Here is a 26,410-nt window from a genome sequence, read left to right on the forward strand (position 1 = left end):
TCTACGTTACCACTGGAACATGGCCTGCCTCGCTTCAACTTAGTGTTCTTTTGAACACTTCCACAGTTATTAATTGAAGGGCTTCCTTTGCCTGCGATTGCATGAATTAGTATATTGTGAGGCAAGTACAATGATACGCTATGCCCAGTGAGTCGAGAAAATTTTCCCGCCTGAAACGGGAATCGAACCCGCCGTCTCCGGATTGGCGATCCATAGCCTCGTCCATAGCCTTAAGGGTTTCTGGATACCCCTAAAGAACCAAATTATCACTTCCTTCCCACATTGACCTGCATCCTGACGTGGCAGGCGCCTTTTCGCCTAAAAACAGTAGATCGCCAACACTGAACAACCAACACACTGAAAATACAGGGGATACTCAAAATAACTGGGACATGTAAAATTTTCACTTTTCAAAAAATGTTCAACTCGGTGTAACTTTTCGAAAAGGGCATCAAATATTCTCAAATTTTTACTGTAAGTTCATCAACTAATTGTGTATCAGTGGACAAAATTTGGAAAAGATCGGGCCATTCTACACAAAATTATAAAGATTCTAGAAAAAGTTATAATTATACGATAGCCAACTTTGAGCTGTTATATCTCCGAATTCAATGAACCGAATGCAATGAATTTTTGATCATTTATGACTTATATAATGAGCTATCAAAAACTTTTGACATAACTTAAAATTCTTTACACAAAAGAAAATTATAACGAATTGATTTTTTTCTGATATAATACAAATTTATCCAAAACTTCATCATCGTTTCAAAATTCGAGATAGTAATTATAGTTCATTTAAATTCCCTCTAACTGACTTGAATATATTTATGTTTCAAAGGAAAGCTACCAAGTAGCCGGCATCAAATTGAAAAAGTAATGGGATGCACATGAAAAATAGAAAAATTTACTAAAAAATCATAGAATAAATGAAATCGCTATAACTTTTTTTCTTATTAATAATTTCAAATTAGGTCAACTGTTTTTCAAAGTTCATTATATTAGTCATAAATGATCAAAATTTCATTGCATTCGGTTAATTGAATCCGGAGATGTAACAGCTCAAAGTTGGCTATCGGATAATTATACCTTTTTCTAGAATCTTTATAACTTTGTGTAGAATGACCCGATTTTATCCAAATTTTGTCCACTGATACACAACTAGTTGATGAACTTACAGTGAAAATTTGAGAATATTTGATGCCCTTTTCGAAAAGTTACACCGAGTTGAACATTTTTTGAAAAGTGAAAATTTTGCCTGTCCCAGTTATTTTGAGTATCCCCTGTACCTGCTTGTCCCAGGCAGTTACATATCTCAATGGTTCCTTGTGTGAGTGTATACTGTATAGTAGTATGGGACACGCTTGTATGGAAAAAATCAATCCTTGCTCCAGTCGACTTTTTAGATCCCATTTAGGTCCCATATGAATTGTACAAAATTTCAGCGCAATCGGTGAAACCATAATTTAGCGCAAGCGGTTCAAAGTTTGCATAGGATTTACTATGGGAAAAGTAACACTTTCAGATAAAAAAATCCCAGAGGTCGCGCTTTGTCTCCTTAATTCAAATCGATCAACGTTTCTTGTAGAAAAATCATTTATGAAACTTTCCTTCGAAGACTGCAAAACAATTGGATGCTTGTGAAAAAAGTTATTGATTTATTACCGACTAGTGATCCAACGAACGGCTTTTTGTTTTGCTATATCAGCAGCACTGCTGCTGCCGTTGTTGCATGGGGTGGCGGGAGGAATCACCACCCCCAGAAACAGCAGCAGCCAAGGCAGCAGCTACAGTGCTGCTAATAAAACAAAACAAAAAGCCGTTCGTTGGATCACTAGTCGGTAATAAATCAATAACTTTTTTCACAAGCATCCAATTGTTTTGCGGTCTTCGAAAGAAAGTTTCATAAATGATTTTTCTACAAGAAACGTTGATCGATTTGAATTAAGGAAATAAGGGGCGCCCTCTGGGATTTTTTATCTAAAAGTGTTACTTTTCCCATAGTAAATCCTATGAAAACTTTGAACCGCTTGCGCTAAATTATAGTTTCACCGATTGCGCTGAAATTTTGTAAGTTCATATGGGACCTAGATGGAATAAAAAAAGTCGACTGGAGCGAGAATTTGATGTTTGTCCCATACTACTGTATAGCTGCGGCGATCTAGAGTATGTAGTATCTACGGGCGGTCAATTAAGCTAAAGCACAAGTTAAAATACATAAAATTAAATAGGCTCCTAAAGTCCTATCGAGATTCTTGTTTTAAACCACAATATATGGTTCAAGAGTACATATTTACTCATTTTTTGACGTTTTTATAAACCGTAGTTGAAAATATATAATTTTTATTTTTTTAGCCTTTTGTCTCGTCCCTAGCTTATAACACATACTTTGAGTGATTTTTTTTCGCCGTGTATGTCAGATAGGAACATTTTTGAAATCCCAGTGCGAAAAATGTCGAGGTCAGTCACACAAGGTTGACCTCAAATGTCAAAGTAGAACTATTTATCATTTTACTTATTTCGAATTTTCTCATTATTCCTTTGTTTTTCAAGTTCGAGTAAAGTACAATTCCGATTAGAATACCATGCTTGATTGTATTATTCAATATAAGCGAGATTTCGTCTTTAATTTTAGGACCCTATTGACAATCGCTGCATTTGTGATCAGTCCATTTTGTATTGTCTTTATGAAGACTTGTCTGCATTTCTTCAACTCATTTTATCAATAGTTTCAATACACAGTTATATGCAAGCTATAAAATCACATTGTTCATCCACTTCACTTAGTCGATAACATTGATGACATGCAACAACGGATCATAACGTCATAGGTAACGTGGACTCGTACGTGAATTCGTAATTTACTGAAGTACCATGATTAATTCGCATGGTTAAGTGATCGATTCGTCATTGTAACTGATATTGTTGTAACCATCGGCCAACCCACGAGACGTGCCCACATTAATAATTATTTAGTGATGTATAGTCGATTAACCTGGCACATAACATATGCAATTGCCCAACATTTTCGTATCCATAGTTCGTTATTTGCGATAAGAAAGGTGCTCGCACATTCACGGAGAATCTTCAGAGAAAAAGAGAGTCCGGGAGCTATCTTATCAGTTTGCTCCATCGGGACATTTTCCCGAAACGCAGACAAATACCTGTCCCAGTATTCGTTGTCGCCACCGTCTAGTCGTTGTCATCATCGGTCTTTTGCCTGTTCTGATAAGGCTCCATGAGAGTACATACTCGTTATGGTGTTATCTATACGCAGGAGTAAAGTTTCACCGATTTCAACCCTTCGGGAGACATCAGTGTAGAACTGGCAACAAGTGCAGAAACGTGTCAATCGGCACAGCAGCTTGGCTCCCGTGTCTCTGAAATACGCCGCGGTCATGTTGAGTAGCTGATGACGAAAATTTGAATTTGAATAGCGGCGTGCCACGCGGCCTCCCAACATGTTTTGATGCCGCATCGGCGAGAATGGCGCGCCGATTAGTGTTGTTTTGCCTGGAGGGGTGTATTGGATGGAAGACAAATCGTTATCTCCATTGCATTTCGTATATGGCTTCAGCTAGATAAGCGGAGTCAATCTTATCGGAAGCGGCGTAAAGGACTGAATTGGTTGTAATCGGGCCAATGGTTTGTGTCAGATCAACGAAATAGGTGGTTTTTCGCATTGTTGGGAAGAATCATAGTGGATTTGCAAGTAGATAAAGCATGTTCAGCGAACTGAGTTGAACTCAAGAACACCAATATGTGGAACGTTGTAGTGTTGTGGGGAGCCTTAGGGATCGTGAAGTTGGCTGTGGCATACGCGTATAATGGTATTAGATTAGCGAGACCAACTGGTAACAAGCAAATGGGTATTACGTTTCGATTTATGTTTGTAGTGACGGAGGCGACTACGCCAAGCTGGGAACTCTTCAATACAATACAGTGCGGCGAAACGACGTGCAGTATTACAACTCAGGACTGCATACACGACCGATGCGAGTGTAAGCCCAACTTAGAGCAAAGAGAAGATGGTTACTGCCACATTTGCCCAATGGAAGGCCAGGCTTGCACTGGATGTTGTTTTGGAGAGGCAATTTGCTACGGAGGACGATGTCAGCGTTGCTACATGGATCAAAGCGGAGAATGTATGTGAGTAGTTGAGCAGATCACAAAACAATCAACGTTCGCTTCAATGGAATCTTTCTATCCAGCGCACAGACTTCGCTGTTCTTTCTGACTGCAGCACAAGTAGCGCTGGCGACCGCCATGGTGATCGGCATTTCTGCATTGGCTACGCTAATGTATAAAACTTTTCGGGCACGGTCAAGGTACGCTTAATCCTTGTTGACTTTCTTGTCGCTCAAAGCACTTTATTACTTTCTCTGCACAGAAACAACAGACTTCCAGCTCTTGGAAACGACCTGAGTCGGACCGGTTCGAGTCGCATATCGCTGTCGTCAATACAGATACGAGTGCTTCGACGGTTGCGCGATCGTCCACCGAAGTACGAAACGCGCCATAACTACGAATTTCATCAACGGGAGCAAGCCGCCGATGGTTCAGGAGATCGACCACGAGCTGCCGTGGCCACGACGCCGGTAAACCCGCAAGGGCGACCCGATCCCATAATCGGAGCTCCGCCACCGGCGTACGATGGCGATGTGGCGTCGTTGGTCGATTTCCCGCCACCGTATTCGAGTGAACCGGCGCACCCGAACTCACGGGTAGCGATCATAGATTTGCGGCAAACTGCAGACGACAGTGCAGACGCGGGCGACACCGGTGTCGTGAATGGAGCCTTCGAACATGATGGGAAGGTTGAGGGGGGTTCTGATATTAATCTAGTCAACAATGCTAAGGATAAGACAATACACATTTAGGACAGCGGGAAGGTTGAGCACATTATGGAAAGAATGCCTACTGTTACGGGATCATACCAAGCAGTGTGTTAAACAATACAGCTTTCTCCTATAAGACCTATAGTGCAAGTGTAACATGGTCTTCACGTTTGAGACCGTGCGGTGTGTGCTGGCCACCCTAAGGCACATCAGCCTGTGGATACTCTCGAACCGCTTCAAGCTTCGGTTGATCACTGTTGTAAGGACCTCACTCCTTCCTCGGTGTCGCGCCCTGGAAGCAACTGTTCAGTATCCGACATAGGCTATCCGAGACTACTAGTTGAGACTATCCGAGACTATACTCGAGCAGTCGAAACAAAAATCGTTCAACAGCGTTAGCTGAGCCGCAATTGAGTGTATCATACTCCATGGCGGCTCAGCTAACGCTGTCCGCTATGATAGCGATATCCGTTACCAACTCACAGAAACCGCCTGACAAAACCGAAACTGAGCTACGTCACAGTGGTTCAGATTCACTTGCGTTACCTTCACTGTGAGTTGTTCACTGCGGCTTTTTTAAAGGCCGGGCACCTTGGACCACCCGTTGGGCGCCTGTTGTTCACGGATTTCTCGGTACAAATCAAACAAATGGATGAATTGTGCAGCCTTGTGCCTTATGGTTTCGGCACCGCATCTCCTACACAGTTTGCTCCTGTCAGGGCCTTTGAAATCCCATGACTTGTGACCTGGTTCCAGACACCTGAAACAAACCTCCGATGGCTCGATGGCATTACTTTAACGGACTTTTATCACGTCCACCACAGGTAGCTGAACTGAGGCTACCTGTGTCCCTGTTGGCCCCCTCCGTGGCCGAACGGCTGCGGTGTTCACCTGCATGTCGCACTGTTGCCGCAGTGCCGTGACGAGCTCTTCCCCTTCGGCGACCTCGTCTGGGTTCTTCATCTTCTAAGTTGCCTCTGCTGTAAGAGCTCTCGCCTCTATCCCGGCGCACACCAGCTCCCAGATTCAACAAACTTGGTGTTACTTCGCATCGCCTTCAAGACGTCCGAGTACTTAAACTGTTCGGTCTTGATGACGAGCGCGTCGCTTCTCTCGCGCTTGGCACCTACTCTCTTACGCCTCCTTGGTTTGGCGTTCCTGTTCTCCTCGACCTGCGGTTTTTCTTCCTCTTCCGCTCGACATTCGTCCAAGGGGGGGGGGGGGGGTCCTCCCCTTGGTTCACCCTGCTCTGTGGTTGCTCAGGACCTGAAAACGGTCGCAACCCCTTGTCCCCATCCTTCCGGGACGGGCCAGCCTTTTCAGGCCAACCCTTCCCAGCTTTCCGAGACGCCTGGCTGGGGTCCGACTGCCGACTTTCGGGGCTAATACTTTCCTAGCGTTGCGGGCACCGCCAGATAGCTCCTCACCTGACGGCTGCCTCACCTGCTTCTGCGAGTGCTTATCACAAGCAGTCGCGTCCGCTACACCTTTTGGACTTCCTGCGAAAGCAAAGGCCTCCGTCTGGGTGGACTTCGTAACATTTACTTTCGCCGGTTCGGACGTTGCTGCAGTCTTCACGAGTCGCACCTGATCCTGCTTGACATCATCCATCGACTAACGAAGTCGCAACAGGGCCTTTTTCAGGTCCTTACTTATGTTGGAATTCGTGGTCGCTAAGTCGATGATTTTGCCAAGCTGCTGCTTAGCCACCTCGATCGCGGACAACCCTTCTCGCTTTTCCTGCAAAGTCTGCTCCTGTCGGGGCTTAACACGATTTGTGTCTTTCCCGAAGCACTTGAAACACGCCTCTAGCGGCGCATACATGCTGAGCGGACACACTGATCACCCTACTCTGATCTACAGCAGTCGCCTTGTTCATCTTTCCGACAGGGAACATGATCGTGGCGATATGCGTGCCTGCGGGACTCTTTCGCAAGCGAATCGATGCATACCGTAAAACGGGGTGAATAGAAACAATGGGGCGAATAGAAACAAATAACTTATTGTAAAAAAGATGGCGATTATGTTTTAAAATTCATCAAAACTTAATTTTATTAGCTAGTTGGATGCTACTAGTGTTTCAATAAACCTTTTTTGGGATGATAATTCCGTTAATTTTTTTGTGAAAATTTTCAAAAGCAAAGTATCGATTTAGAGGCAAAAAAACTTCCGCCATTGAAATTGCGTTTTATCGATTTGGTATGTATTAACAGACTAAAGTATTTTTCGACATTCGACAATTTTTTCTTCACTAGGTGAATCATTATAATCTAATGTTAGAGTTTTAATTGAATTAAAAGTTATTTCTGTCCTGAAATTGGAAAAAATATCGAAAATTGTTTAAAGCTGTTTCTATTCGCCCCATTGCGGGGCGAATAGAAACAAGCAACCTTTTTTCAAATAAGTTAACGAAATCAATATTAGTTTTGAATAATAATTACAGCAATTAAAGAGGGAGGAGGGACCCAAAGTTAAGAGCCTTGCAACTGACTTTATTACGCACGGTTCCAGAGATACTTGCCTAAGTATGCTGGAAGGTGTTTCTATTCGCCCCGTTTTACGGTATGGTGCATCTACCTCACACTGATGTTTCAAGTGCGGCTGCGAGCTCTTCTGCGTCGGTGATCTCGTACATGTTTTTACACTGAAGTGTCGTCTCCGCCGTTAGAGCTCTTACCTGCACCTGTTCGCCAAGACCTCTTGCCAAACGCTATTCTATTCCACCTTTTCCCTCGTTAACTTGTCTTATATCGAAAGTTTTGCATTTTTAATTTGGCGAACCGTTATTCATCAGGTCCTATGGGACCGTTGCAACGGTCGCAATAAGCGTTGATTATGTTATAATCAATCCCTAAATTCTGTGAAAGATCGCCCAAAGGACTAATGATATTCTCACATACGCAGTGAATTTCCATATTATTACCATTATACAACTCAACCTCATATTCTTCGCGGAAATACACATTAACAAAATCACTTACCCACCCGCACCATCCCTCCTACTTGAACGACTTCTTCGCCCTCCAGTCGGGAAACTCGTCGAACTCTGCATCGTCCCCTTCCTCATCGCTATCGTCCGCTTCTTCCTTCTTCACCTTCACGGCCTGCTGCTGCTGCTGCTGCAGCTGCTCGCCCACCTCCATCGCCGTCAGTGTCCTCTGCCGGACCGCCTCTTTCTTCCGCTCCAGGCTCAACACCCGGGACCAGTTCCGGATCTGCTCGTCGATTTCGCTGATCTGCCGCTCGGCCGTCGATTCTTCCTGTTCCTCGTTGATGATGGCCAACGATTCGGTGGTGGCCTCCTTGATCTCCCGCTGGAACCGTTCCCACTCTTCGTCGTTGGGGTCCTTGTACTCGATGTTGCGCGCCTTAGCGTCCGCTTTCGGATCGTCGAAGAAGCCTTCGGGCAGTTTCTCCTCGTCCGGGGGAGGTTCCTGCGCCGTTGGTTCCGCTTCTTCGGCGTTTGCCCTCTTCGTCGTCGGAAGCCGGATGTTTACCAGATCTTTGTTGATTTTGGTACTGCCCGAGTCGAAGAAGTCCGACGGGAGGGATTGCTTCTGGTCCGAGGTGGAATTCTTGAGGATTCCCTTGATTCGCTTGCTTCCGGTTCCGGAGTCCGCGGGTGTCGGCGAGGAAGGTCGCTTGAAGGAGGTGGCCACTGGTGGTTGAACGGTGACGGGTGGTGTCTGACTTTGAATAGGCGAGGGTGCTTCTGCAACCTTTTCCTTCAGCTTTTTGGCCTGTTCTATGTTTTCCTTGTGCTGCTTCGAATTGATATGGACCTTCCAGACTGCTTCCGAGCGGACGACCGAGTTGCACAGAATGCACGTTAGCTGACCTGCTTCGTTGTACGTGGAGATCGATAAGGATAAGTGTAGTTAAGGAAAATGATTTCAAGTAAAAATAACGTCATATTAAGATAAAATTAATGATATTTTAGAAAGGATATTTTGCCAGAGGTGATTCGATCCGCTTGAAAGCGGAATCTTGTGATGATTTGCCACCGGCGCCGCTCGCCTTCGTTTCGTGCATAATACGACGCAGATCTTGCTGCGTGTATTTCTTTTTCGCCAACTTGAATGCCGCCGACATTTTCGAGGTGGGTTTTGCACTAAACTTACGATTTTAAATTTATTTAATTACGTTAAAAACCAAGGAAATCGCGAAAACTTTTCCGATCGAGACAGTTTATTTACTTTTTCCACAAAAAAACAACATTCTTGTCTGTCACTTTCTATTTACAAAAGCAGACGTTACGCTCGTTACACATACGTTCGTTGAAACTTGAGAGTCGTAACACACTTAAGGCCGCACGGGACGACGTGTAATTTTTCCTATCTTCCCTCTCTTTCTAACAATTTGCCTCGCGATTTTGAAGAAGCAAATATCAATTTCCACTGCATTGACGTAGCTGAAACTTTAATCGATTGTGCACCACAAGTGAGCAAATGAACGATCAAATTTCTAGTCAATAATATGAAGTAGAAGTTGAGATTTGCATTCTACTAGCAACAGAGCAATGGCGGACGATTCAACCACCGTCCCGTCCGGCCTTAAGGTGACTCGGGACGACGTGTTATGTCGTTTTCGTTAGCGGTGGAGCTACACCGGTGTAGCACTTTTGCATCGAAAATGTTCGTTTTTGATTTTCGTGCTACACCGGTGCAGCACTTTTTCTGCGCCGCGCATGATAGTGTAGCACTAAAAAAATCGGGAGTGTAGCTGGTGCACACCGTGTCCACCAATCAGCGTCTGCAAAGTTGTCAATATTTTAGTGTTTATACACGCACACCAATACTGCACTGAAAATGTTCGTTTATTCCAGGCCCCTGGCATCAATGAAATTTATCGTAGCCAACATCTAAGGGAAGATTCAAATATTACGTCCATCGTTTTTCAGGATTTCTAGACCCCCCCCTCCCCCCTCTGTCACGCAATTTTCCTATACCCAATACACGTACTGTCACACTTTTCTAGAACCCCCCCCCTCCCCCAAATGTTGGACGTAATTTTTGAACGTTCCCTAACTGCCTTATACCGTCTACCCTCGTTGGTTTGACCGCATGTAATCTGAACACTTTTTAGTTTGACCCGAGGTTTGACCCCCTCTAATCTGCACATGGTTAAAGGGTAGTACGCACCTGATAAGTACTGTGGAAAAATATACAGTAAACGTTCGCTCGGTGCAAACGGTTTAACTGCAATGCTTTTTAAGTGCAAGTCCGCTAAGTGCAACAATTTTGCAGTTATCGCACCGCTATCCGTCAAAATGAAATGTCAACAGCCATGCGATGTTTTCCCCGTGCAGTTTTGTTGCAGTGCGATGTTTTCCGAATGCATATTGGTTGCATTCTGCAGCAACTGACAGTTCTTTGACGTCTGTCAGTTGTTGCAGTTATCGAATTTCATTCGATAAGTGAAACGTAAACATGTTGCAGTTATCGAACGTCTACTGTAGGTCAAGGAACGGTCAAGAAATGATTTCGCTGTTAAAATTTCTTGAGTGGTCCGCAGCTGGAAAGAAATGAAAATTGTGTGACGCTCGTAACGCCTGCCGGGCAAATCAAATGGAGCTGTCACTTTTCCTAATAGAGGTAATAAACTATAGAGGAAGAATGTCGCTGGCGTCGCTGCCGGAACATCTTTTGCTGGCGGGGATAGGCAGGGATATGAATGTCAAAGCGAAAAAGTATGCAGTTTGACAGGTAGATACCCGGGATGTTTGCGAAAGAGAACAAAGGGAACAGCAGCGACATTCGTCCTCTATAGTTTTTTAACTCTATTCTTTTCCTTGCGGAAAAATATTCCGTTCAATTATTCCTCAAAGAAAAGTGACATTTCTTCCCATACTAATCAGTTTTTAAAATTCCTTTGGTAATTAGAGGGATTTTTTCTGGAGTGCTTTTCTTATCAGGTGCGTACTAGACTTAAAACTAAAAATGGTTCAGACGTCATTCTGCCAATGGAACGGTGTGAAACGAAACACATAACCAAAACAAAACACCAAATCAGGTTGCCAGTAGTGTGGTTTTCTCTGCTAACAGAGTTGCTGGACGTTCAAATTAAAAATGAACCCCGTTGGTTTGCATGAGGTGTCGTTCAAACCAACGAGGGTAGACGGTACTCATATTCGTGCAAATTGAAACGAGCGTGTAATCAACAAACGCAGCTTTTGTTTGATGTTGTGAGTCAAACACGAAATCACATTCACAATGCGTGTTTGTTGGGTTGCTTTATTCAACTTATCGCATGCTCCTCTTTTATAAAAGCGAGTTTGAAGTGTTTTGTGATCATAAGCGGTGGAAAAAATGATTCCAAAAATTGATAAACAAACCAAAATAAACGTTAAACAAAAAATTGTTGCTACTTTCGCATTTGACAGTGGACGCTATTTATTAGCGCCCAGGACATCCTGTCTACCATGATTCCAATGCATTGATATAGGCCGTGTCAGGGGCCTGGTTTATTCAGCGAAAAGTGTAGCGGTGTAGCACCGCCGCAAAAACGAAAACGACATAAAAATATGCCTCGCAATTTTAAAGATGCAAACACAGACAAACAGACGTTAACACCTAGAACAATTTAACCCCTAATAGGAAAATATTAAACAACGTGCTTAGCAACTGTAGGGATTGTAGGAGATAAGAGGTGAAAGAAGTAGGTCATGATGAATTTGAAATAGAGAGTACGAGTAGTGACAGAAGAAATGTAGGTGATCTCAGTAGTCATTGCTTTTTCAGAAAACTTCGAGCAGTTTGTTGGTTAGCTTAAAGAAGCTCCCAACAGGCAAATCAAAAAGTATGTCGGAGAATTTTCCTTTAAATTTTGTAATTATAGTCCTTCTCGCTTTGAAAAATTCCCATTGATTTTTTTTCTAAGTTGGTGCTGGAATTGGAAGTTCATTGTAGAACTTGGTTACCAGCACAAGCATTGAATGCCGAGACGCTTCTTCATCAGTACGAACACTTGCGAGGAATTCCTATATCGTCCTACAGTGGTCGGCCGGAGATACTCATCGGAGTAAATAATATACATTTCTTTGCTCCGATTTACTCAAGGATCCGTGGTGCGGCCGAGCCGATAGCGGTTAAGATTAAGTTAGGATGGACGGTATACGGCCCTATACAAGAAGTTTCAGTGAAGAGAAACAATTACCTCGGTTTTCATAAGGAAGTTTTTAAAGAGAATCTCAAAGGGAAAGTCACTGAGTTTAATAGAAACCAAAAAAGAACAAAGGATGAAGAGAAGATCAAGAACGAATGTACAATACTCAAGAAAAGCAAAATGTTAATGTATTAGCTAAGGCTAGGGTTGGGAACAAAATCAGGTATGTTGATTGTAACAGAGCTTATGGTAGAAAAAAGAATGAAATAGCTTATCGGAAAACTGTAGCGGAGGCAAAAGGTGATAGTAAATCCAAAATGTCGTTCGTTACTGGATGTTACGGGCTGGAGTATGTTACGACACCGCTAGACAGTACGACTGACCCAACGGGCGGTCAAATTCGAATGGCGAAAGCACCATGTACAGACAATTGGCAAATTGACCAATCCAAATTCCTGTGTGGTAGTGGTTTGTGTTCAGATTTCCCGTGTTATACTTATGACACACATGTGATACAAGAATCACTGTACAATTGCGCTTGAAATGAGTGCCATACTGAAAATTCTCTCACTTCAAGTCAGTCTTGTTAGAATTTTCATGACACTGCGTACCGTTGTACAGGAATCACACTCGTATCACATGTCTGTCTGGGGTATTATTGACGATCTTGCGCCAAATACGACGCACAGGCAAACATAAGCTAGTATGACACTCTTTGACCAATGCCAAATATTTGACCACTTTTGACAGTTAAATTTTGACCAAGGTGTATTGTGTATTCAGTTCAAAGTTGGATTATCCCGACTGTTTGTGAAACTGTTCAGAACAGTCGTCGAATATCGAGGGGATTCTCGATGTATTCTACAGAAACCAATTAATCAGCAACTTTGTTCAAGCACATCATTATTTCAAACGTATAGGTTTTCAGAATAACAAACATTGGCAATTATCCTGGAAATACTATAAATTGCATTTATTAAACCTCACTTTAAAACATTTAAAACGTTTATTGCGAAAAAAAAAAAATTTCATAAATTTGTTGGGTGATAAACATTACATCTGAACACCCCCCGACTTCCGCGCCAAAAAGCTGGCGGCTTGGCTGCCGGCAACAGCTGATCAGGACGACCGGTTAGCTGTCCTTGTTCCACCAATTGAATGTTTTTGAAAACGCGTTTGCGCGCGAAATCTTTCTCGCTCATTTCTGCTGTCAAATCCGTCACCGACTGTTTCACCGACCGTTTGAAACGCCGACTGTTTCGAACGGTCGTGAACAGTTTGGAACTGGACGGTCAATATTTGGCAAACAAGAATATTTGTCACTCTCGAAAAACGAATTGGGACAAACAGAGCCAAACAACCTGCCAAAATTTATCTGTTAAAAGTGGTCAAATATTTGGCGTCTGGGCAAAGAGTGTACTAGCACCCATAATTGTCCCACCACAAAATATGCACACCGGTTTCAGCATACATTGGTTGATGTCGCCGCTACAGTTTTCCAGTAACGGAGCGTTATTTTGGGGTGGTGTTTCGACTAATCGGTTTGTTTATGCACTGTTTCCTTTGTTGTTGAGCTAGTATGACACTCTTTGACCAATGCCAAATATTTGACCTTTTTTGACAGTTAAATTTTGACCAAGGTGTACTTGGTAAACAAAAATATTTTTCACTCTCGAAAAACGAATAGGGACAAACAGAGCCAAACAACCTGCCAAAATTTATCTGTCAAAAGTGGTCAAATGTTTGGCGTCTGGGCAAAGAGTGTAATAGCACCCTAGATGCTTCTTCCATTCAGACTTTTTGTGGTTCCGAGAATCAGACAATCCAAGAATCGGGCTCTGCTCCACGTGCAAGATAGCATTTTTATAACGTGAGAGGTGGCATTTTGTAATGCTGAAAAAATGTGCCTATTACAATTAGAATTCAGACAAATTTAAAGTAAGAATCAACTTACTTGGTCATTTCTCTTCTCTGATGCAGTCAGGATTTGGATTTAAATCAAATTTTGATCAATCACGCAGCAGCAATTCTGGAATATGGCTGCAGATCGAGCTAATCAAACCATTAGTGTAAAATGAATCTCATATCAGAACCACACCAGACAAAGAGAATCAGGTGGCTCGGTGGCAGAAACAAACCAAAGTTTAGTTTGTTCTGATCAGTTTCAAACCAAATAATTGGTTGTTTCCTCTCCAAACAAAATATCAGTTTAATTTTACTGCCTGATTGAACTCACCTAATATTTTACTGTTTATCTGAATCAAAAACAAACCGTATTGTATTACATAGTTACCATTATTACCGTATTGTATTATGTTTCCAGTTTAAAACCGAATTAGCGACATTTTTTCTTTGACTTCCGCTGATTTTGCCTTGCGTTAAACACAATGTCGGAACTGGGGCGCTGTATAGAGCATCAGGTGTACAATACAGCGCCCCACTTCCGACATTGTGTTTAACGCAAGACAAAAGCAGCGGAAGTCAAAGAAAAAATGTCGCTAATTCGGTTTTGAACTGGAAACATAATAATACATAGTTTTTTCTCCGTGATGGAAAGCAGCGGTGTTGATCATTTCTGTTACGTTTTCTTTTTCTGGCAGCAGAATAGCAAGACATTTCTGTCTAGGGAAGGTTCATTAATTACGTCCATCGTTTTTCGGGAACTCTAGACCCCCCTCTGTCACGCTATTTCCCTACCTTATACACGTACTGTCACACTTTCTAGACCCCCCCACTCCTCCAAATGCTGGACGTAATTTTTGACCGTCCCCCTAGTAGAGACGTGGGGTTAAAAGCGTGATTGCTGGCAACGCTGCTGGAAAACGAGGTGTGTAACGTTTGTAACGCATTTGATTTTTGACAGACGAATCGCACACTTCTGCGCGGAAAACATCGCATGTCAAGCACGCAGAACAACAATCGCAGATTCTACTCGCGAGCGGTGCGTGGTGCACGAAGTGTTTCGCCGTCGTAATTAGCCTGTTCCTGAATTTTGTGTTCCCTCTGACCCAAACGGAGATAAACGACCGACCATGCCGGACCCGGAGGAAGTGAACGGCGTCGACGAGACGACCACCGCCGCCGACAAGCAGAAGCAGAAAAAAGCCTCCAAACACGATAGCGGTGCGGCCGACCTCGAACGCGTCACCGACTATGCCGAGGAAAAAGAAATCAGCTCCAAGGAGATCACCAATGTAAGAGGAGGCAGAACATAACCTGCAGAATGCAGGTTTGGGATGATTGGAAATACTGACTTATTTTTTTTCTGTTTCCAGGCCGTTAGCATGTTTGAGGAGAAGCGGAACAAGGAGAACGAAGAGAAACTAGCCAAAGAACAGGAACTGCAGAAGGTACAAGTCAAGAAGGAAGACATCGAGCTGATTGTGAGTGTTGGTTGATGTTTTCATGATTCGAGTGTCGATTAAATTTCTTAAACCGATTTCAGATCCGAGAAATGGAAATCTCCCGGCAAAAGGCAGAAGAAACGTTGCGGGTACATCGGGGGGATGTTGTTGCAGCCCTGGAGGCGCTGACCAACTAGTGCGAAAGCCATTCTGTAAGTCGGGGGTTTTATTGCTACGAGGAATCTTTTCTTACCGGCACCATTCGAGGGGGGATTCATCCGGTGGAGCAAAACAATTCGCCCAGGATCAATCTGCTTTTGTTCTGGGACATGGGACAGGTCGATGCCAACAATACATCAGTAGGTAAATTGAAGTCACGGCGCACCAATTCTATGGAAAGAAAATTGTCCTTGTAATTTCTTTCTGCTTGCCTTTTATTGAATGCCCTCTGAACAGTTTTGAGGCCTGGAAATGAATTACGCTCGTTTCGGACACAATATCTAACCTTCCACCACATTCCCGATATTTGCCACCCGTATCCTATGTCTCTGCTGGTGCACCACCAACTCTCGCTTCCGGATGTACGCCGCCGGGCACTGCTCACACTGGTAGGGCCGTTCGCTCGTATGCACGGCCATCTCGTGTCGCTTCCGGTCGCTGACGTGGGCAAACTGTCGCTCGCAGCAGTCGTACCGGCAGGGATAGGGCTTCTCCCCCGTGTGGGACCGTAGATGCAGGTCATGTTTCGGTTTTGTGGAGAATTTCTTCTCGCAGAATGCGCAATGGTAGGGGAAGCACGTTGGGTGAACGCCGCGGATGTGCTTTGTGAGCTGCGGCCGAACTCGGAAGACGGCCGAGCATTGGTCGCAGGGGAAGTTCCGCTCCTGGTCGTGTGTTTGCCGATGGGATTTGAGCAGATGTTTGGTGCGGAAGGATTTGTCGCAGACGTCACAGGAATGCGCAGGAGCCGGTCCGGAGTGGAAGAGGAGTTCGTGTTCCCGCAGCTTGCTGGGAAGGATGAAAGATTCGGCACAGAAGCTGCACATGTGCTTTTTCATGGCGGAACGATTCCGGTGCAGAATGAGAAGATGCCGGGATGCGAAAGATCGCTCGCAGACAGAGCAGACGTGGCTCTCGCTAGGACGTTCGGTTTTGTTTAGTTGGCGTCGTGGGGCGTGGAATTCGTCTACGTGTATGAGGAGATCCTTCTCTGTTTTGAACATTTCAGAACACTTCAAGAAGCAGCAGCAGAATTTGGTTTTGACCTCTGCAGGTGGTTCTGAAGTTGCTACAGCCTCGGAATTGTTCACAATTCCAGTGATAGCCGTATGACCAGGCGTACTCGCAAAATGTTTCATCAGATGGAACTTTTTTACGTAGACAGCTTGGCACAGTTTGCAGTAGAACAGCTCTTTGACGTAGCGGCAGTGCGACTTGTGAGCATTCAGAGCCCAAGGGGCCTTAAAAGTTTCGAAGCAAATCTCGCAAAATGTTCCGTTTTCCGTCACTTCTTGTCCACTCTGATGTTTCTGCCGAGCGTGGTCCATCAGCTGTTCGAAAGACCCAAAGTACTCTCCGCATCCGCAGCACCGTTCTGCGTCGTCCACGTGAATGATCTGATACTGCTCGTAATCGTCCACCGAACTTAGGAGGCTCTGGTCCGGAAGTTTGGACAAAAATCGCTGCCCATGCCGTTTGCGATCAACTTTGTCCTTCATTTGAACATCGTCGTCACCGTCGGTAGTCGGCCGTTCATCCAACTCTGCATGGCTTGTTGAACTGCTCGGTTCGTACTCATCGTCTTCCCGTTGATGGTCATCCACGTGAGCCATAAATTCATCCTTCCAGTAAAATCCCGCCAAGCACAGTTTGCAGAGGAAAATATGCTTCGACTGAAACTGCTGCTGGTGCTTTCCCAAGTCTCCCTCGCCGTCATAGCCCTTTCCACACGTCGAACAGTGCCATTCTCGGCCTTCGCCTGTCTGATCACAATTCCGATGTACTTTCTCCACGTGCGCTTCCAAATCTTCCCTACTCGCCAAAAATGCCTCACATCCGCAGCACTTTTCACCTTCAAACTCAATGTAATCGAAGTTGTTGTACTCCAAACGAGTTCGAATCATCTCCTTCGGGGGTAGCACAAAACTCTCCGCTTCATCCTTGCTTCCTTGTACGGATTCAGCTTCCCCCTGAACCTCCTCTTCGTAAACGAGAAATTCCGTCTCGTACTCGCTGCTGCCATCCTCGTTGTCGTAGATTTCAATTTTCAGATTGATCTTCTCATTTGTCCTGCAAAAAAGCGGACATTCTTTAGTTACCAACTACCGCTTCCTCCCAAAAATCACTCACCTCCACCGTTCCTCTGCCTGGCGAACCTGCTGCCGGAACAGGAAACAATCCCTCAACCTCGGAAGACACCGCTCCGTGCAGATCTGTTGTGGACCAACGTCGGCATCCTTGTCGTCCTCATTCGGTGCTGGACCGGAGCATAGTTCGAGTACAACTTCCGCCAAAGGAATGCCATTTGCGAAATCAGCCGGTTCGTGGAGGGAGATGTAGTCGCCGCCACCAGCAGCATCTTCCGTTCCTACGCCGCTTTCTTTGCAGGATGGACAAAAGCGACACTGCATTTGCGGTTCGATTTAGCTGACCGCTCACCGATCGAACTAATCATAAACCTAGTAATAATCGTAAATAAAACTACGAAATTTTGAAGCTAAACACAAAAATCGGCTGAATGAGTTGCTTCCGCGATTATGACGTGCCTTTGTTGGTAAATAAATTTGTATGCGATGAATTATTAGAGCGCTCAGCCGGTCAGTTGATCGGCATGATGGCAGCACACTAGACGTGTCATAGCATGTCATCTACGTATCCACTTATTCGCGAGCCGTAATGGCGGCGGCGGGCATAGCCAACCGGTTTGGATTTTGACGTTTGTTGGGGGAAAGTCAAAACAATTTCATTCTCCTCACCCCTTCACCCACCGATCGGTGACGCCAACCGAATGCGATCCCCAAGAAACGTCAAAATTCGAATCGGTTTAGTTGTGCCCGCCGCCGCCATTACCGCTCGCGGATAAGTGGATACTAGAAGGTATGTTACTCGATTCTTCTGTATCCGTATATACACTACCCGTCATAAGTACGGACTCACTAAAAGTATTGCAACAATATTGCATCACCCTGACTCACTTCAATATCTTCAAAACCTTAGGACTTACAAAGATGCTGTCTTCAGCAAAGTTATTCAAAATCAACAATTTTTCTTAAGGCGGCATTTTTGTATGTGTTCTGGTTTTTGAGATATCGAGGTGAGTCAGGGTGATGCAATATTGTTGCAATACTTTTTATGAGTCCGTACTTATGACGGGTAGTGTACAAGCAAGGGTCCGATTCAGCTGGTTTGAAACCACTCTGCAGGAGTACTTCGTTCAGCTTCCGATTCCACATTCTCGCCGACTGCTTCAATCCAGGCTTTTTCGCAGATGACAGACTCGACCTTCTCCGCCGTGAACTCCTGAGGGAAGCTTCATGTAGGGTAAGAAATCAAACTTGGAACTAGTCAAATTGTAATCTTAATTTGAACCATTTCGAAATTCATTAAAACGACGTATTTTTTAGGCAAATATTGTCCCGAAAAAGATGGTAAACAGCTTTCCGTAATATAACCTGATAACATGGACTTTAAAAGCATTGAAAAATGCGTTTTTGTCATGGAAAACCCCCCCGTAACTTGACAGATGAGCTCAGTTTCGCGTACCTACTTGCAAATCGAAGATGTCGCTACTGTTCGTAAACAACGGGTCCATCCTTCACTGGCGCAACAGTTTTTGTCCATGCGAAAACATCTTTTTGTTTCGTGGTGAGTGGAAGCCAACAAGAGGCTAGCGTTTTGTATCAAAAGGACGTATTCAACAGAAGCGCAAAAACTAATGTTCATTAAATTGAAATTATTTTGATTTTTCTTTTTGTTGTTGTAAGAAATGTAATAAAAGCACATGTTTAAACGGTCTTCCATATTAATTGGTGACTGCGCATTCTAGACCAAACCGCAGATCAAACTCGAAAAAAAAAACATCTGCAAATGATTGTTTTTAACTTCCATTTTGACTTGGCCACCAGATATGTAGCTGTAAAATGTTAGCATAAGTAACCTAATTTATTACTTGCTGGTGCTTAATAACCGCACTAGAAGAAAACATGAGTTTCTTATTAATTTTATGAAAGCTGATTACTTTGCCTTTACTTGTTTTATAGATATAATTTTCGCTTCTAATAAACAAATTCATTATTCCGCACCTAATTTGCATTTATCTACCACAAAAAAACGAAAACAACAAATAAAGGTTTCTGTTTAATGTTTCAATATTTTTTGTTCGGTTTGTTATTGTCGGGTTTCGTCCTTTTCAAAAGTAGCGCTTGCCGCTTTGAATCTGACAGTACCACCCGGACCAAAATTTTTAGGTACGCTGACGTTGTTCGGCAGCTGTCAAGAAGCTCCCGGGTTGTGGAAAACAGGCAATTGAAAAATCACTGAGATTCCACCCATTTTCCCCCAGAGAAAGCACATTTTCGGTGCAGTCTCGGTGCAGTCGTACAGCTCATGCATTGTATCACACGCAATAAGTGAACACGTCAAATGAAAGCTTATTTATCGTAGAATCGACCAACCGAATAATATTCCGCATTATTTGTCATAAAATTATCAAATTTAAGTAATTCTTACTTGGAGAATCTTATCTTGAATTGAACCATTTGAAATCTAGATTTGAACTAGTGAATGGGGGCGAGCTTCCAGTGTTGGCCTTCAGACTGCGCTAGTGGTTGCTTTGTTTACTCTTGGGCGATGGAAAATTCCAAATTTAGTTTTCGAATTCCTGAAGGATTCCGAACATTCTGAGCTGAAATTCCACTGCTCAATGAAAAAGAGTTATGAGAATTAGCAGATCCATGTGATTTTTAGTTGTTTAGCATGAAATTGCCTGTTGCGGGAATTGCTCGAGCTGCTGCCGCCACTAGTTCAAATCTAGATTAAAATTGGTTCAACCCAAGTAACCAGTAAGCATTTAAAATAGCATTCCTTCAGCATTATAGTAGCCTTTACGACAAGGCGTTTAATGCTAATTAGCCGTATATGCGCCTGTAGTGCTACCTCACAGCAGGTTTTGGCAAAATAACGGGCTGTCTTAGTGCTATCCCTTCAGGAACGTCGTGACGAAATGTCAAAGAAGCGTAACGCCTCGTCGAGCAAAAAAAAAAAACAAAAATAGATTGACGTCTGCTTCTCGTTCTCTCAGCCTGCTTCCCCGCTTCATCGTCCTCCCATATTCCAGCCGGTGCTAGGTGGTACTTTTTTGCTGATTTTTATAGTGATGTAGGTTTGAACCGGGGGGAGCGACACTAGTTTTGCCAAGACGAAAAACCCCAAAAAAAGCCAAAAAAATTCGAAAAAACCCGGCAAAACCCGCAAAACTTTTGTGGGTTTTAGCGACTTTTTTGAGCTTTTTTCAGCTTTTTTTGAGGTTTTTTGGCTTGGCAAAACTAGTGTCGCTCCCCCTGGTTTGAACTTACGATCTGGAGATTGATTAATCATATCTGCTTCGGATTCTGTTGCTCCTGTTCCACGATGCTAAAGCTGTTCCGGTGGCGTGCGTTGATTTAATCGCCAATATAAAGAATGATTCGATAACAGCTTCAGATTCAACATCCAAAACTTGTTTTCATTGAGATATTTCAATGTGGTAGAGCATTACGATCCCTTCTTTTAAATAACTGTGGAATAAGATTGTTTCTTCCCTCTTTCAAACAATCCTATGATCCACCAAAGCATCCACCTATTCGTCACATATTTTCCGACGAAATGATAAATAATTGGTGATTTTTTATGGACAAATTCCCAATCCAATCCAGCTGCAGTAATGTTTTCTTTGGTGCTTTTGGATGAGTAGGGGAAAATGAAGAAACAAATAAGATGCACAAATTTGTAAACAGAAGCATAGGCTCTGTAAGAGAGAGACAAAATGTGTTGCCAAATGCGTAACATATCTCCCAACCTTTTTGCTCCTAGCATTTAAAGAGCAGTTGAAAAGCATTCTGTATGCTCCCAAGTGAAACCACTTCAAGCAGTTGAAATGCTAATTAACAGCCGAAAGCTTTTGAGCAGCACAGCTTATGCTAACTCAAGGCAGCTATGCATTCGAACTGCTTATGTAGGGCAGCAAGCAGTTTAAATGCGTAATACGGGCTGATACACGGCTTATTCAAATGCTTAGTGGTTACCCGGGAAATTATGATTACGATGGTTCAAATTAAGATTAAAATCACTATTGACAAATAATTGAATTTCTCAATGAAATTTGGTGCAAATGTTAACTTTTTGCCACTTTACGGAAAGCTAATACCCGTGGCTTTCATATACGTGAGACCTTACCGTAGTAAATTATTCCCATGTGGATGAAAAAATCGATCAAAAGTGCCGCTGCTTCAGAAAGCCGCAATTTGGTTCAATTCATGATTACCTACCCTATACTGTTTCTTCAAGTTCTCCATGGAGGTAGGCAGTCTTCACGTCCACGTGTCTTACGAGCATCTTCCTCTTGGCAGCTATTGTCAACAGCATTCTGAACGTAGCCTGCTTAGCTACCGGCGCAAAAACCTCATCATAATCCAGTCCTGATCGTTGAGTAAAGCCCTGGGCTACCAAGCGGGCCTTGTACCGGATGACTCTTCCAGACTGGTCCTCTTTCTTCTTGAAGATCCATCGCGAACCAATGGCTTTCTTTCCAGCGGGTAACGTCGTAAGTTCCCAAACACCGTTTTGCTTCAGTGACTTGAGCTCGTCCTCCACTGCTGCCTTCCAGGATTCTTTCTCCGGACCACTGATGGCTTCTTGATATGTACGTGGTTCACTAGACGATTGATCCACCATTTTTCCATTCGCAGAAAACCGCTCAGGTGCCACACCTTTCGTTGAACGAGTCGATCTTCTTGGTGTTTCAGCAGTCAACTCCTCCTGCAGGATATTCATGTCCTCCTGAATTTGGCAATCCTCAACGGTATCATCCGATTCATCATGGTCGTTTGCATCCTCATACATGCTGCAGTCATCGAAACCAATAAAATCTTCTTCATTGTCATCAGGTAGAACTGGCGCCTTGATTTCTTCTCCTCTGGTCGGTATCGGCGATAGAAAAAACTTAGCAGCATCGTTTTCCTTCTTGAGAACTTCACCAGAATTCTCCGCTGTAGCTGTGCTTGTCATAAAAAAACCGTGCATCACGACTGACTACGATCTTGTTCGATTCTGTATCAATGAAACGCCACGCCTTGTGTTGATCCGAATATCCAACAAAGGTCATCTTGACTGACTTGGGTTCCAGCTTCTTCCGTTTCTGTTGAGGTATGAAAACGTATGCTTGCGATCCGAAGATTTTCAGTGGTCCAAAATCCGGTTTGGTTCCGTGCCAAATTTCAAATGGAGTGTTTTGAACAGATTTCGTCGGCAAAATATTCTGGAGGTATTTGGCAGTACTAACGGCTTCTCCCCAATAGCGATACATAGTCCAATCCGCTGTCCAGTATCATACATCGTGCCATTTCCACTAACGAACGATTTTTCCTCTCTGCAACGCCGTTTTGTTGCGGCGTATACGACACGGTGAACTGTTGCTAGATCCCGTTGTTTCTCAGGAACTTCTTGACTTCGTTACCGCAGTACTCACCACCTTGGTCCGACCTGACTATTCTGGGTACTCTGCCAAACTGGGTTTTCGTACTGCACAAAATCTTTCAGCGCTTCAAATGTCTCGGATTTCTCTCGCAACAGGAACATCGTAGAATATCGACTAAAATCGTCAATAAAGGTGAGGAAATATCGCCGCCCTCCAGGTGTAACCGTGTTGATTGGTCCACAAAGATCACTGTGAACCAGGTCCAGTATCACGCTTGACTTTCTTTTTGAAGCTTTCGGAAACGGTAGACGTGACATCTTTCCTTGGAGACATGTTTCGCAGGTCATCTTCATTCCACAATGCCGAACCTCGATGCCACTTGCTAGCTCTCGGCGCTCCAATTCACGGATAGCTTCAGCATCACGGTGTCCAAGTTTACGATGCCATTTATGAATGCAGTCCTTCGTACAACACTGTTCAACCACCAGACGAATATGGTACAGTCCATTTCTCCGAGGTGCAACAGCAGCGATTCGGTCTCCATTTTTGATACATCCAATCTCGTCAAACGTGACTCCAGCACCTTTTTGCACCAAACTGCCGACGGATACCAGATTCATGTCGAGGTCCGGAACGAAGAGTACATCGCTTAACAGGATTACTTTTTCTTCTCCATTTTGTCCATAGCAATTGATCTTGCACTTTCCAATTCCTTTCACCGCAGCACGCTTGCCATCAGCAACTGTCACATAGCGCGGCGTGTCGTTCCGAAGGTCTTCCAAAGTGACAAAATACTTCTCGTTGGCGCTCATGTGCGAACTGGCTCCTGAGTCCACTATCCAGTTAACTGCAGCATCTTCTCCGACGGTGAATGCAAACGTTTCTTCATCGGACTTCGCAACTCTCGCCTTTGGTTGTGGTTTGGTCTTCCTCTCATATCCTGCGGTACGATTCTGTTTGTGACTTTTGTGGTGACGAGTGTCTTACTTGTTCACATAGCACAGCGCATTAGTATGCATGCATGCACATTCATGGTGGCGCGATAGCTGGCTAACGCGCATCAGCGCAGCAGCCGAACAATCAGTCTTTTGTACACTCTCGTTCTTAACACACGCGGTTACCACAAGTGGCGACGAGGATAAAAAAAACGAAATCGCGTGGGTTTTTCGGCTTTACGAAATCGATATTAAGCGCAATGTATAATCGATCCGTGCATTATTGTTTGGTTAAAGTAATTATGAGTTTCAATGCAGCAAATTACCGAACAAAATGCGTGAAGAGAAAAGTAAAGAAGGGCAACAGAGCGAATAGAATCTGCTTCTAGTGAGAGTGAAGATTTTTTCTAATGAAAATGGGTCAAAGAATATGAAAGAAAATAAAATATATATGAATTAGTGCAGTGAGCTAGTGATTCTTCAATAAATAATAATTAAAGGAAAAAAAATGGTAATGAAATCGCAGCGTGGCCTTAAAGGTGATAATCAGTGGTGATAATGACGCCACAGCAGCGGCTGATGGTGACCTTGGTTTTTTCTTGCTTGCGCCTTGCGCGTGCGAGCAGAGCACAAAACAAAGGCATGTGTGTGACAAAGCGCCTCATCGCAGTGTGAATAATGCAATTCAGACAAATTGGAATTAGTAAAAAAAAAAAAAAAAATGTTGGTGAATTGTTACACAGATTTCAGAACGCACATCATCGTTTGTTTTTGTGATTAAGAGAGCTGCAATGAAGACGATTGGTCAGGTAAGGTAAAATGGAAACGGGCAGAAAGGTACGTACCTATGTGATTTAATGTTCTGTGCTGTATTTTGGACATTTTGAAGCGCTTTTGTTCGCTAAGTACTACTGAATTCAGTACTGACGTATTATATTGCATAGCGCTTGTACTCCGTGGCCTCAGTCAATAAAGGCCAACTAAAAACACAAAGTTTTTGAAATATATAAAATGCTACTGTTTCGTCCAGCGGTAGAAAAGGCCCCACGTTGTGTAATGTTCTCCCGGAGAAGAGACGACGACGGACTACTTTTAAGTCACGTTTAGTGAGCACCACAGAGAGGCAGTGCTCCTGTTCTGTGGTGGTTCGATTCTTACAACTAATTCTACATAAAATCAGCTGCCGCTTTTATAGGCGGCAGCGATAGTACGGACAATGTAAATGAAATTAAATAATAGTGAATAGTAGCGGTGCGCTGCTCTGCTGCGTGTGTGGAGTCCAACGCACGATCAGGCTGCTGTGGTGTTAAAGCGGTGGCTCTTCAATGGGCTGCTTCTGCACACGCTCTGCATGCTAGAAGCAGCCAACGACGACGCCGGCGACAGTGCGAGGTCCAACAGCTACCATTTCTACTGTTACTATTTTGAAATCAGAATAGAGTTCTGATGATTCATTTGTATGATATGAAATTGTGTAGATAATGTGATTAAATTCACTAGACCGTGGTACCGTGATTGAATTCACTTGAGGTTAAACACGATTACTGCAAGATTAAACGGATCGTTCCGTACCAGCTAATAAACTCTATTTATTAGATGATAGATTCACCGTAAGGCACGAGGGTTTGGTCCATTATTCGAAAAAAAAAACTTCTAGAGCATCGCTGAAGACGGTTGTGAGCTTACAGTGTTAGATACACTAATTGTGTGGGTAATTGACGAAGAAGTTACGGTTTAGTTTCAACTAATGCCTACTTATGTCCTTAAACAAAGTTTGTTTCCGTTTGTTCAAATACAGCTTAATCTATAAAATAACGTACTGCTCCTAAATCTAAATCTACAGTTTGCTGGGCGGTGGTAAACGCAATTCTGCAACTTGTTTCAAATAAATATCAGACCACAAATAGCAGTATGAAGTAATGTATTCTGGTTCCATTTCAGCGTAGATATATAACAAACAATAATCTGTATATACCTAAACAACAAAAAAAAAAATAAATAAAAAAAAATAGGACGTATTGGTTTTTAGTAGATATTTCCAGAATGTTTCAGTCAGTTACGCAACGCTGTCATCTTCCAAGTTTTTCTCACGTATGACTGATAAACCCGGTATGGTAAATGTTGCTGTATTGAGTTACCCAACGTTTAACAGAGAAAACGAGTATTTAACGCGTTATTAAAGCATTTGCACCGTAAAAAAAAATCAAATGTTTAGCCAGAGCTTAGTGTACTATTTGCATTTCCAAGATTATAAACTGAGAGTTTTCCTGTAAATCGTGTAGCAGGCGTAAGATTCTCTATGCCAGGGAAGTCAAGTAAATTTCGCTATAAAAAGTTCCTGAAACGAATATAATTGAACCCAGACACTCTCAGCGTAGTCATGCAAAATATCTTCACATGTAGTGCTTATATACGCCCGCTTGCTTCTATTATTTTAATTTGTTCTTTCAGGTTGAAAACATCGTACATAGACTTGCAGTATATACATAAGAAGAGTTTTAGGCGTTTCAGATTCGG

General features: G+C 43.4%; 4 protein-coding genes across 4 annotated transcripts; 2 read left to right on the forward strand and 2 right to left on the reverse strand.

Annotated features, from left to right (window-relative positions):
• Nucleotides 1–3,189: 3,189 nt before the first annotated feature.
• Nucleotides 3,190–4,891, forward strand: LOC109402444 (uncharacterized). Its single transcript, XM_019675132.3, has 4 exons — nt 3,190–3,830; nt 3,897–4,149; nt 4,212–4,328; nt 4,391–4,891. The coding sequence occupies exons 1-4, from the start codon at nt 3,761–3,763 to the stop codon at nt 4,878–4,880; spliced, it is 930 nt and encodes a 309-aa protein (XP_019530677.3). The 5' UTR covers nt 3,190–3,760; the 3' UTR covers nt 4,881–4,891.
• Nucleotides 4,892–7,739: 2,848 nt separating this feature from the next.
• Nucleotides 7,740–9,059, reverse strand: LOC115268757 (zinc finger protein 830). Its single transcript, XM_029876918.2, has 2 exons — nt 8,788–9,059; nt 7,740–8,690 (listed from the first exon to the last, which is right to left on the reverse strand). Exons 1-2 carry the CDS (start codon nt 8,928–8,930, stop codon nt 7,838–7,840), a joined length of 996 nt encoding a protein of 331 aa, XP_029732778.2. The 5' UTR covers nt 8,931–9,059; the 3' UTR covers nt 7,740–7,837.
• A 5,842-nt stretch (nt 9,060–14,901) lies between these two features.
• Nucleotides 14,902–15,659, forward strand: LOC109402435 (huntingtin-interacting protein K). The gene is made up of 3 exons (XM_029862140.2): nt 14,902–15,136; nt 15,218–15,325; nt 15,388–15,659. Exons 1-3 carry the CDS (start codon nt 14,975–14,977, stop codon nt 15,481–15,483), a joined length of 366 nt encoding a protein of 121 aa, XP_029718000.2. The 5' UTR covers nt 14,902–14,974; the 3' UTR covers nt 15,484–15,659.
• Nucleotides 15,660–15,774: 115 nt separating this feature from the next.
• Nucleotides 15,775–18,060, reverse strand: LOC109405464 (zinc finger protein 271-like). The gene is made up of 2 exons (XM_029862139.2): nt 17,636–18,060; nt 15,775–17,575 (listed from the first exon to the last, which is right to left on the reverse strand). The coding sequence occupies exons 1-2, from the start codon at nt 17,914–17,916 to the stop codon at nt 15,787–15,789; spliced, it is 2,070 nt and encodes a 689-aa protein (XP_029717999.2). The 5' UTR covers nt 17,917–18,060; the 3' UTR covers nt 15,775–15,786.
• Between the last annotated feature and the right edge of the window lie 8,350 nt (nt 18,061–26,410).

The sequence above is a fragment of the Aedes albopictus genome, chromosome 1, assembly GCF_035046485.1.
Source record: "Aedes albopictus strain Foshan chromosome 1, AalbF5, whole genome shotgun sequence".
Lineage (NCBI taxonomy): Eukaryota > Metazoa > Arthropoda > Insecta > Diptera > Culicidae > Aedes > Aedes albopictus.

Bases quoted from the DNA above. Each gene is read 5' to 3' on its own strand.
- LOC109402444 (XM_019675132.3), top strand. From the start codon at position 3,761: ATGTGGAACGTTGTAGTGTTGTGGGGAGCCTTAGGGATCGTGAAGTTG. The intron at 3,831-3,896 runs GTATTAGATTAG...TTATGTTTGTAG, and splicing joins TGTGGCATACGCGTATAATG to TGACGGAGGCGACTACGCCA. The intron at 4,329-4,390 runs GTACGCTTAATC...TTCTCTGCACAG, and splicing joins ACTTTTCGGGCACGGTCAAG to AAACAACAGACTTCCAGCTC.
- LOC115268757 (XM_029876918.2), bottom strand. From the start codon at position 8,930: ATGTCGGCGGCATTCAAGTTGGCGAAAAAGAAATACACGCAGCAAGAT. The intron at 8,691-8,787 runs ATATCCTTTCTA...ATCGATCTCCAC, and splicing joins ATCGAATCACCTCTGGCAAA to GTACAACGAAGCAGGTCAGC.
- LOC109402435 (XM_029862140.2), top strand. From the start codon at position 14,975: ATGCCGGACCCGGAGGAAGTGAACGGCGTCGACGAGACGACCACCGCC. The intron at 15,137-15,217 runs GTAAGAGGAGGC...TTCTGTTTCCAG, and splicing joins GCTCCAAGGAGATCACCAAT to GCCGTTAGCATGTTTGAGGA. The intron at 15,326-15,387 runs GTGAGTGTTGGT...AACCGATTTCAG, and splicing joins AGGAAGACATCGAGCTGATT to ATCCGAGAAATGGAAATCTC.
- LOC109405464 (XM_029862139.2), bottom strand. From the start codon at position 17,916: ATGCAGTGTCGCTTTTGTCCATCCTGCAAAGAAAGCGGCGTAGGAACG. The intron at 17,576-17,635 runs GTGAGTGATTTT...GCTTTTTTGCAG, and splicing joins CAGGCAGAGGAACGGTGGAG to GACAAATGAGAAGATCAATC.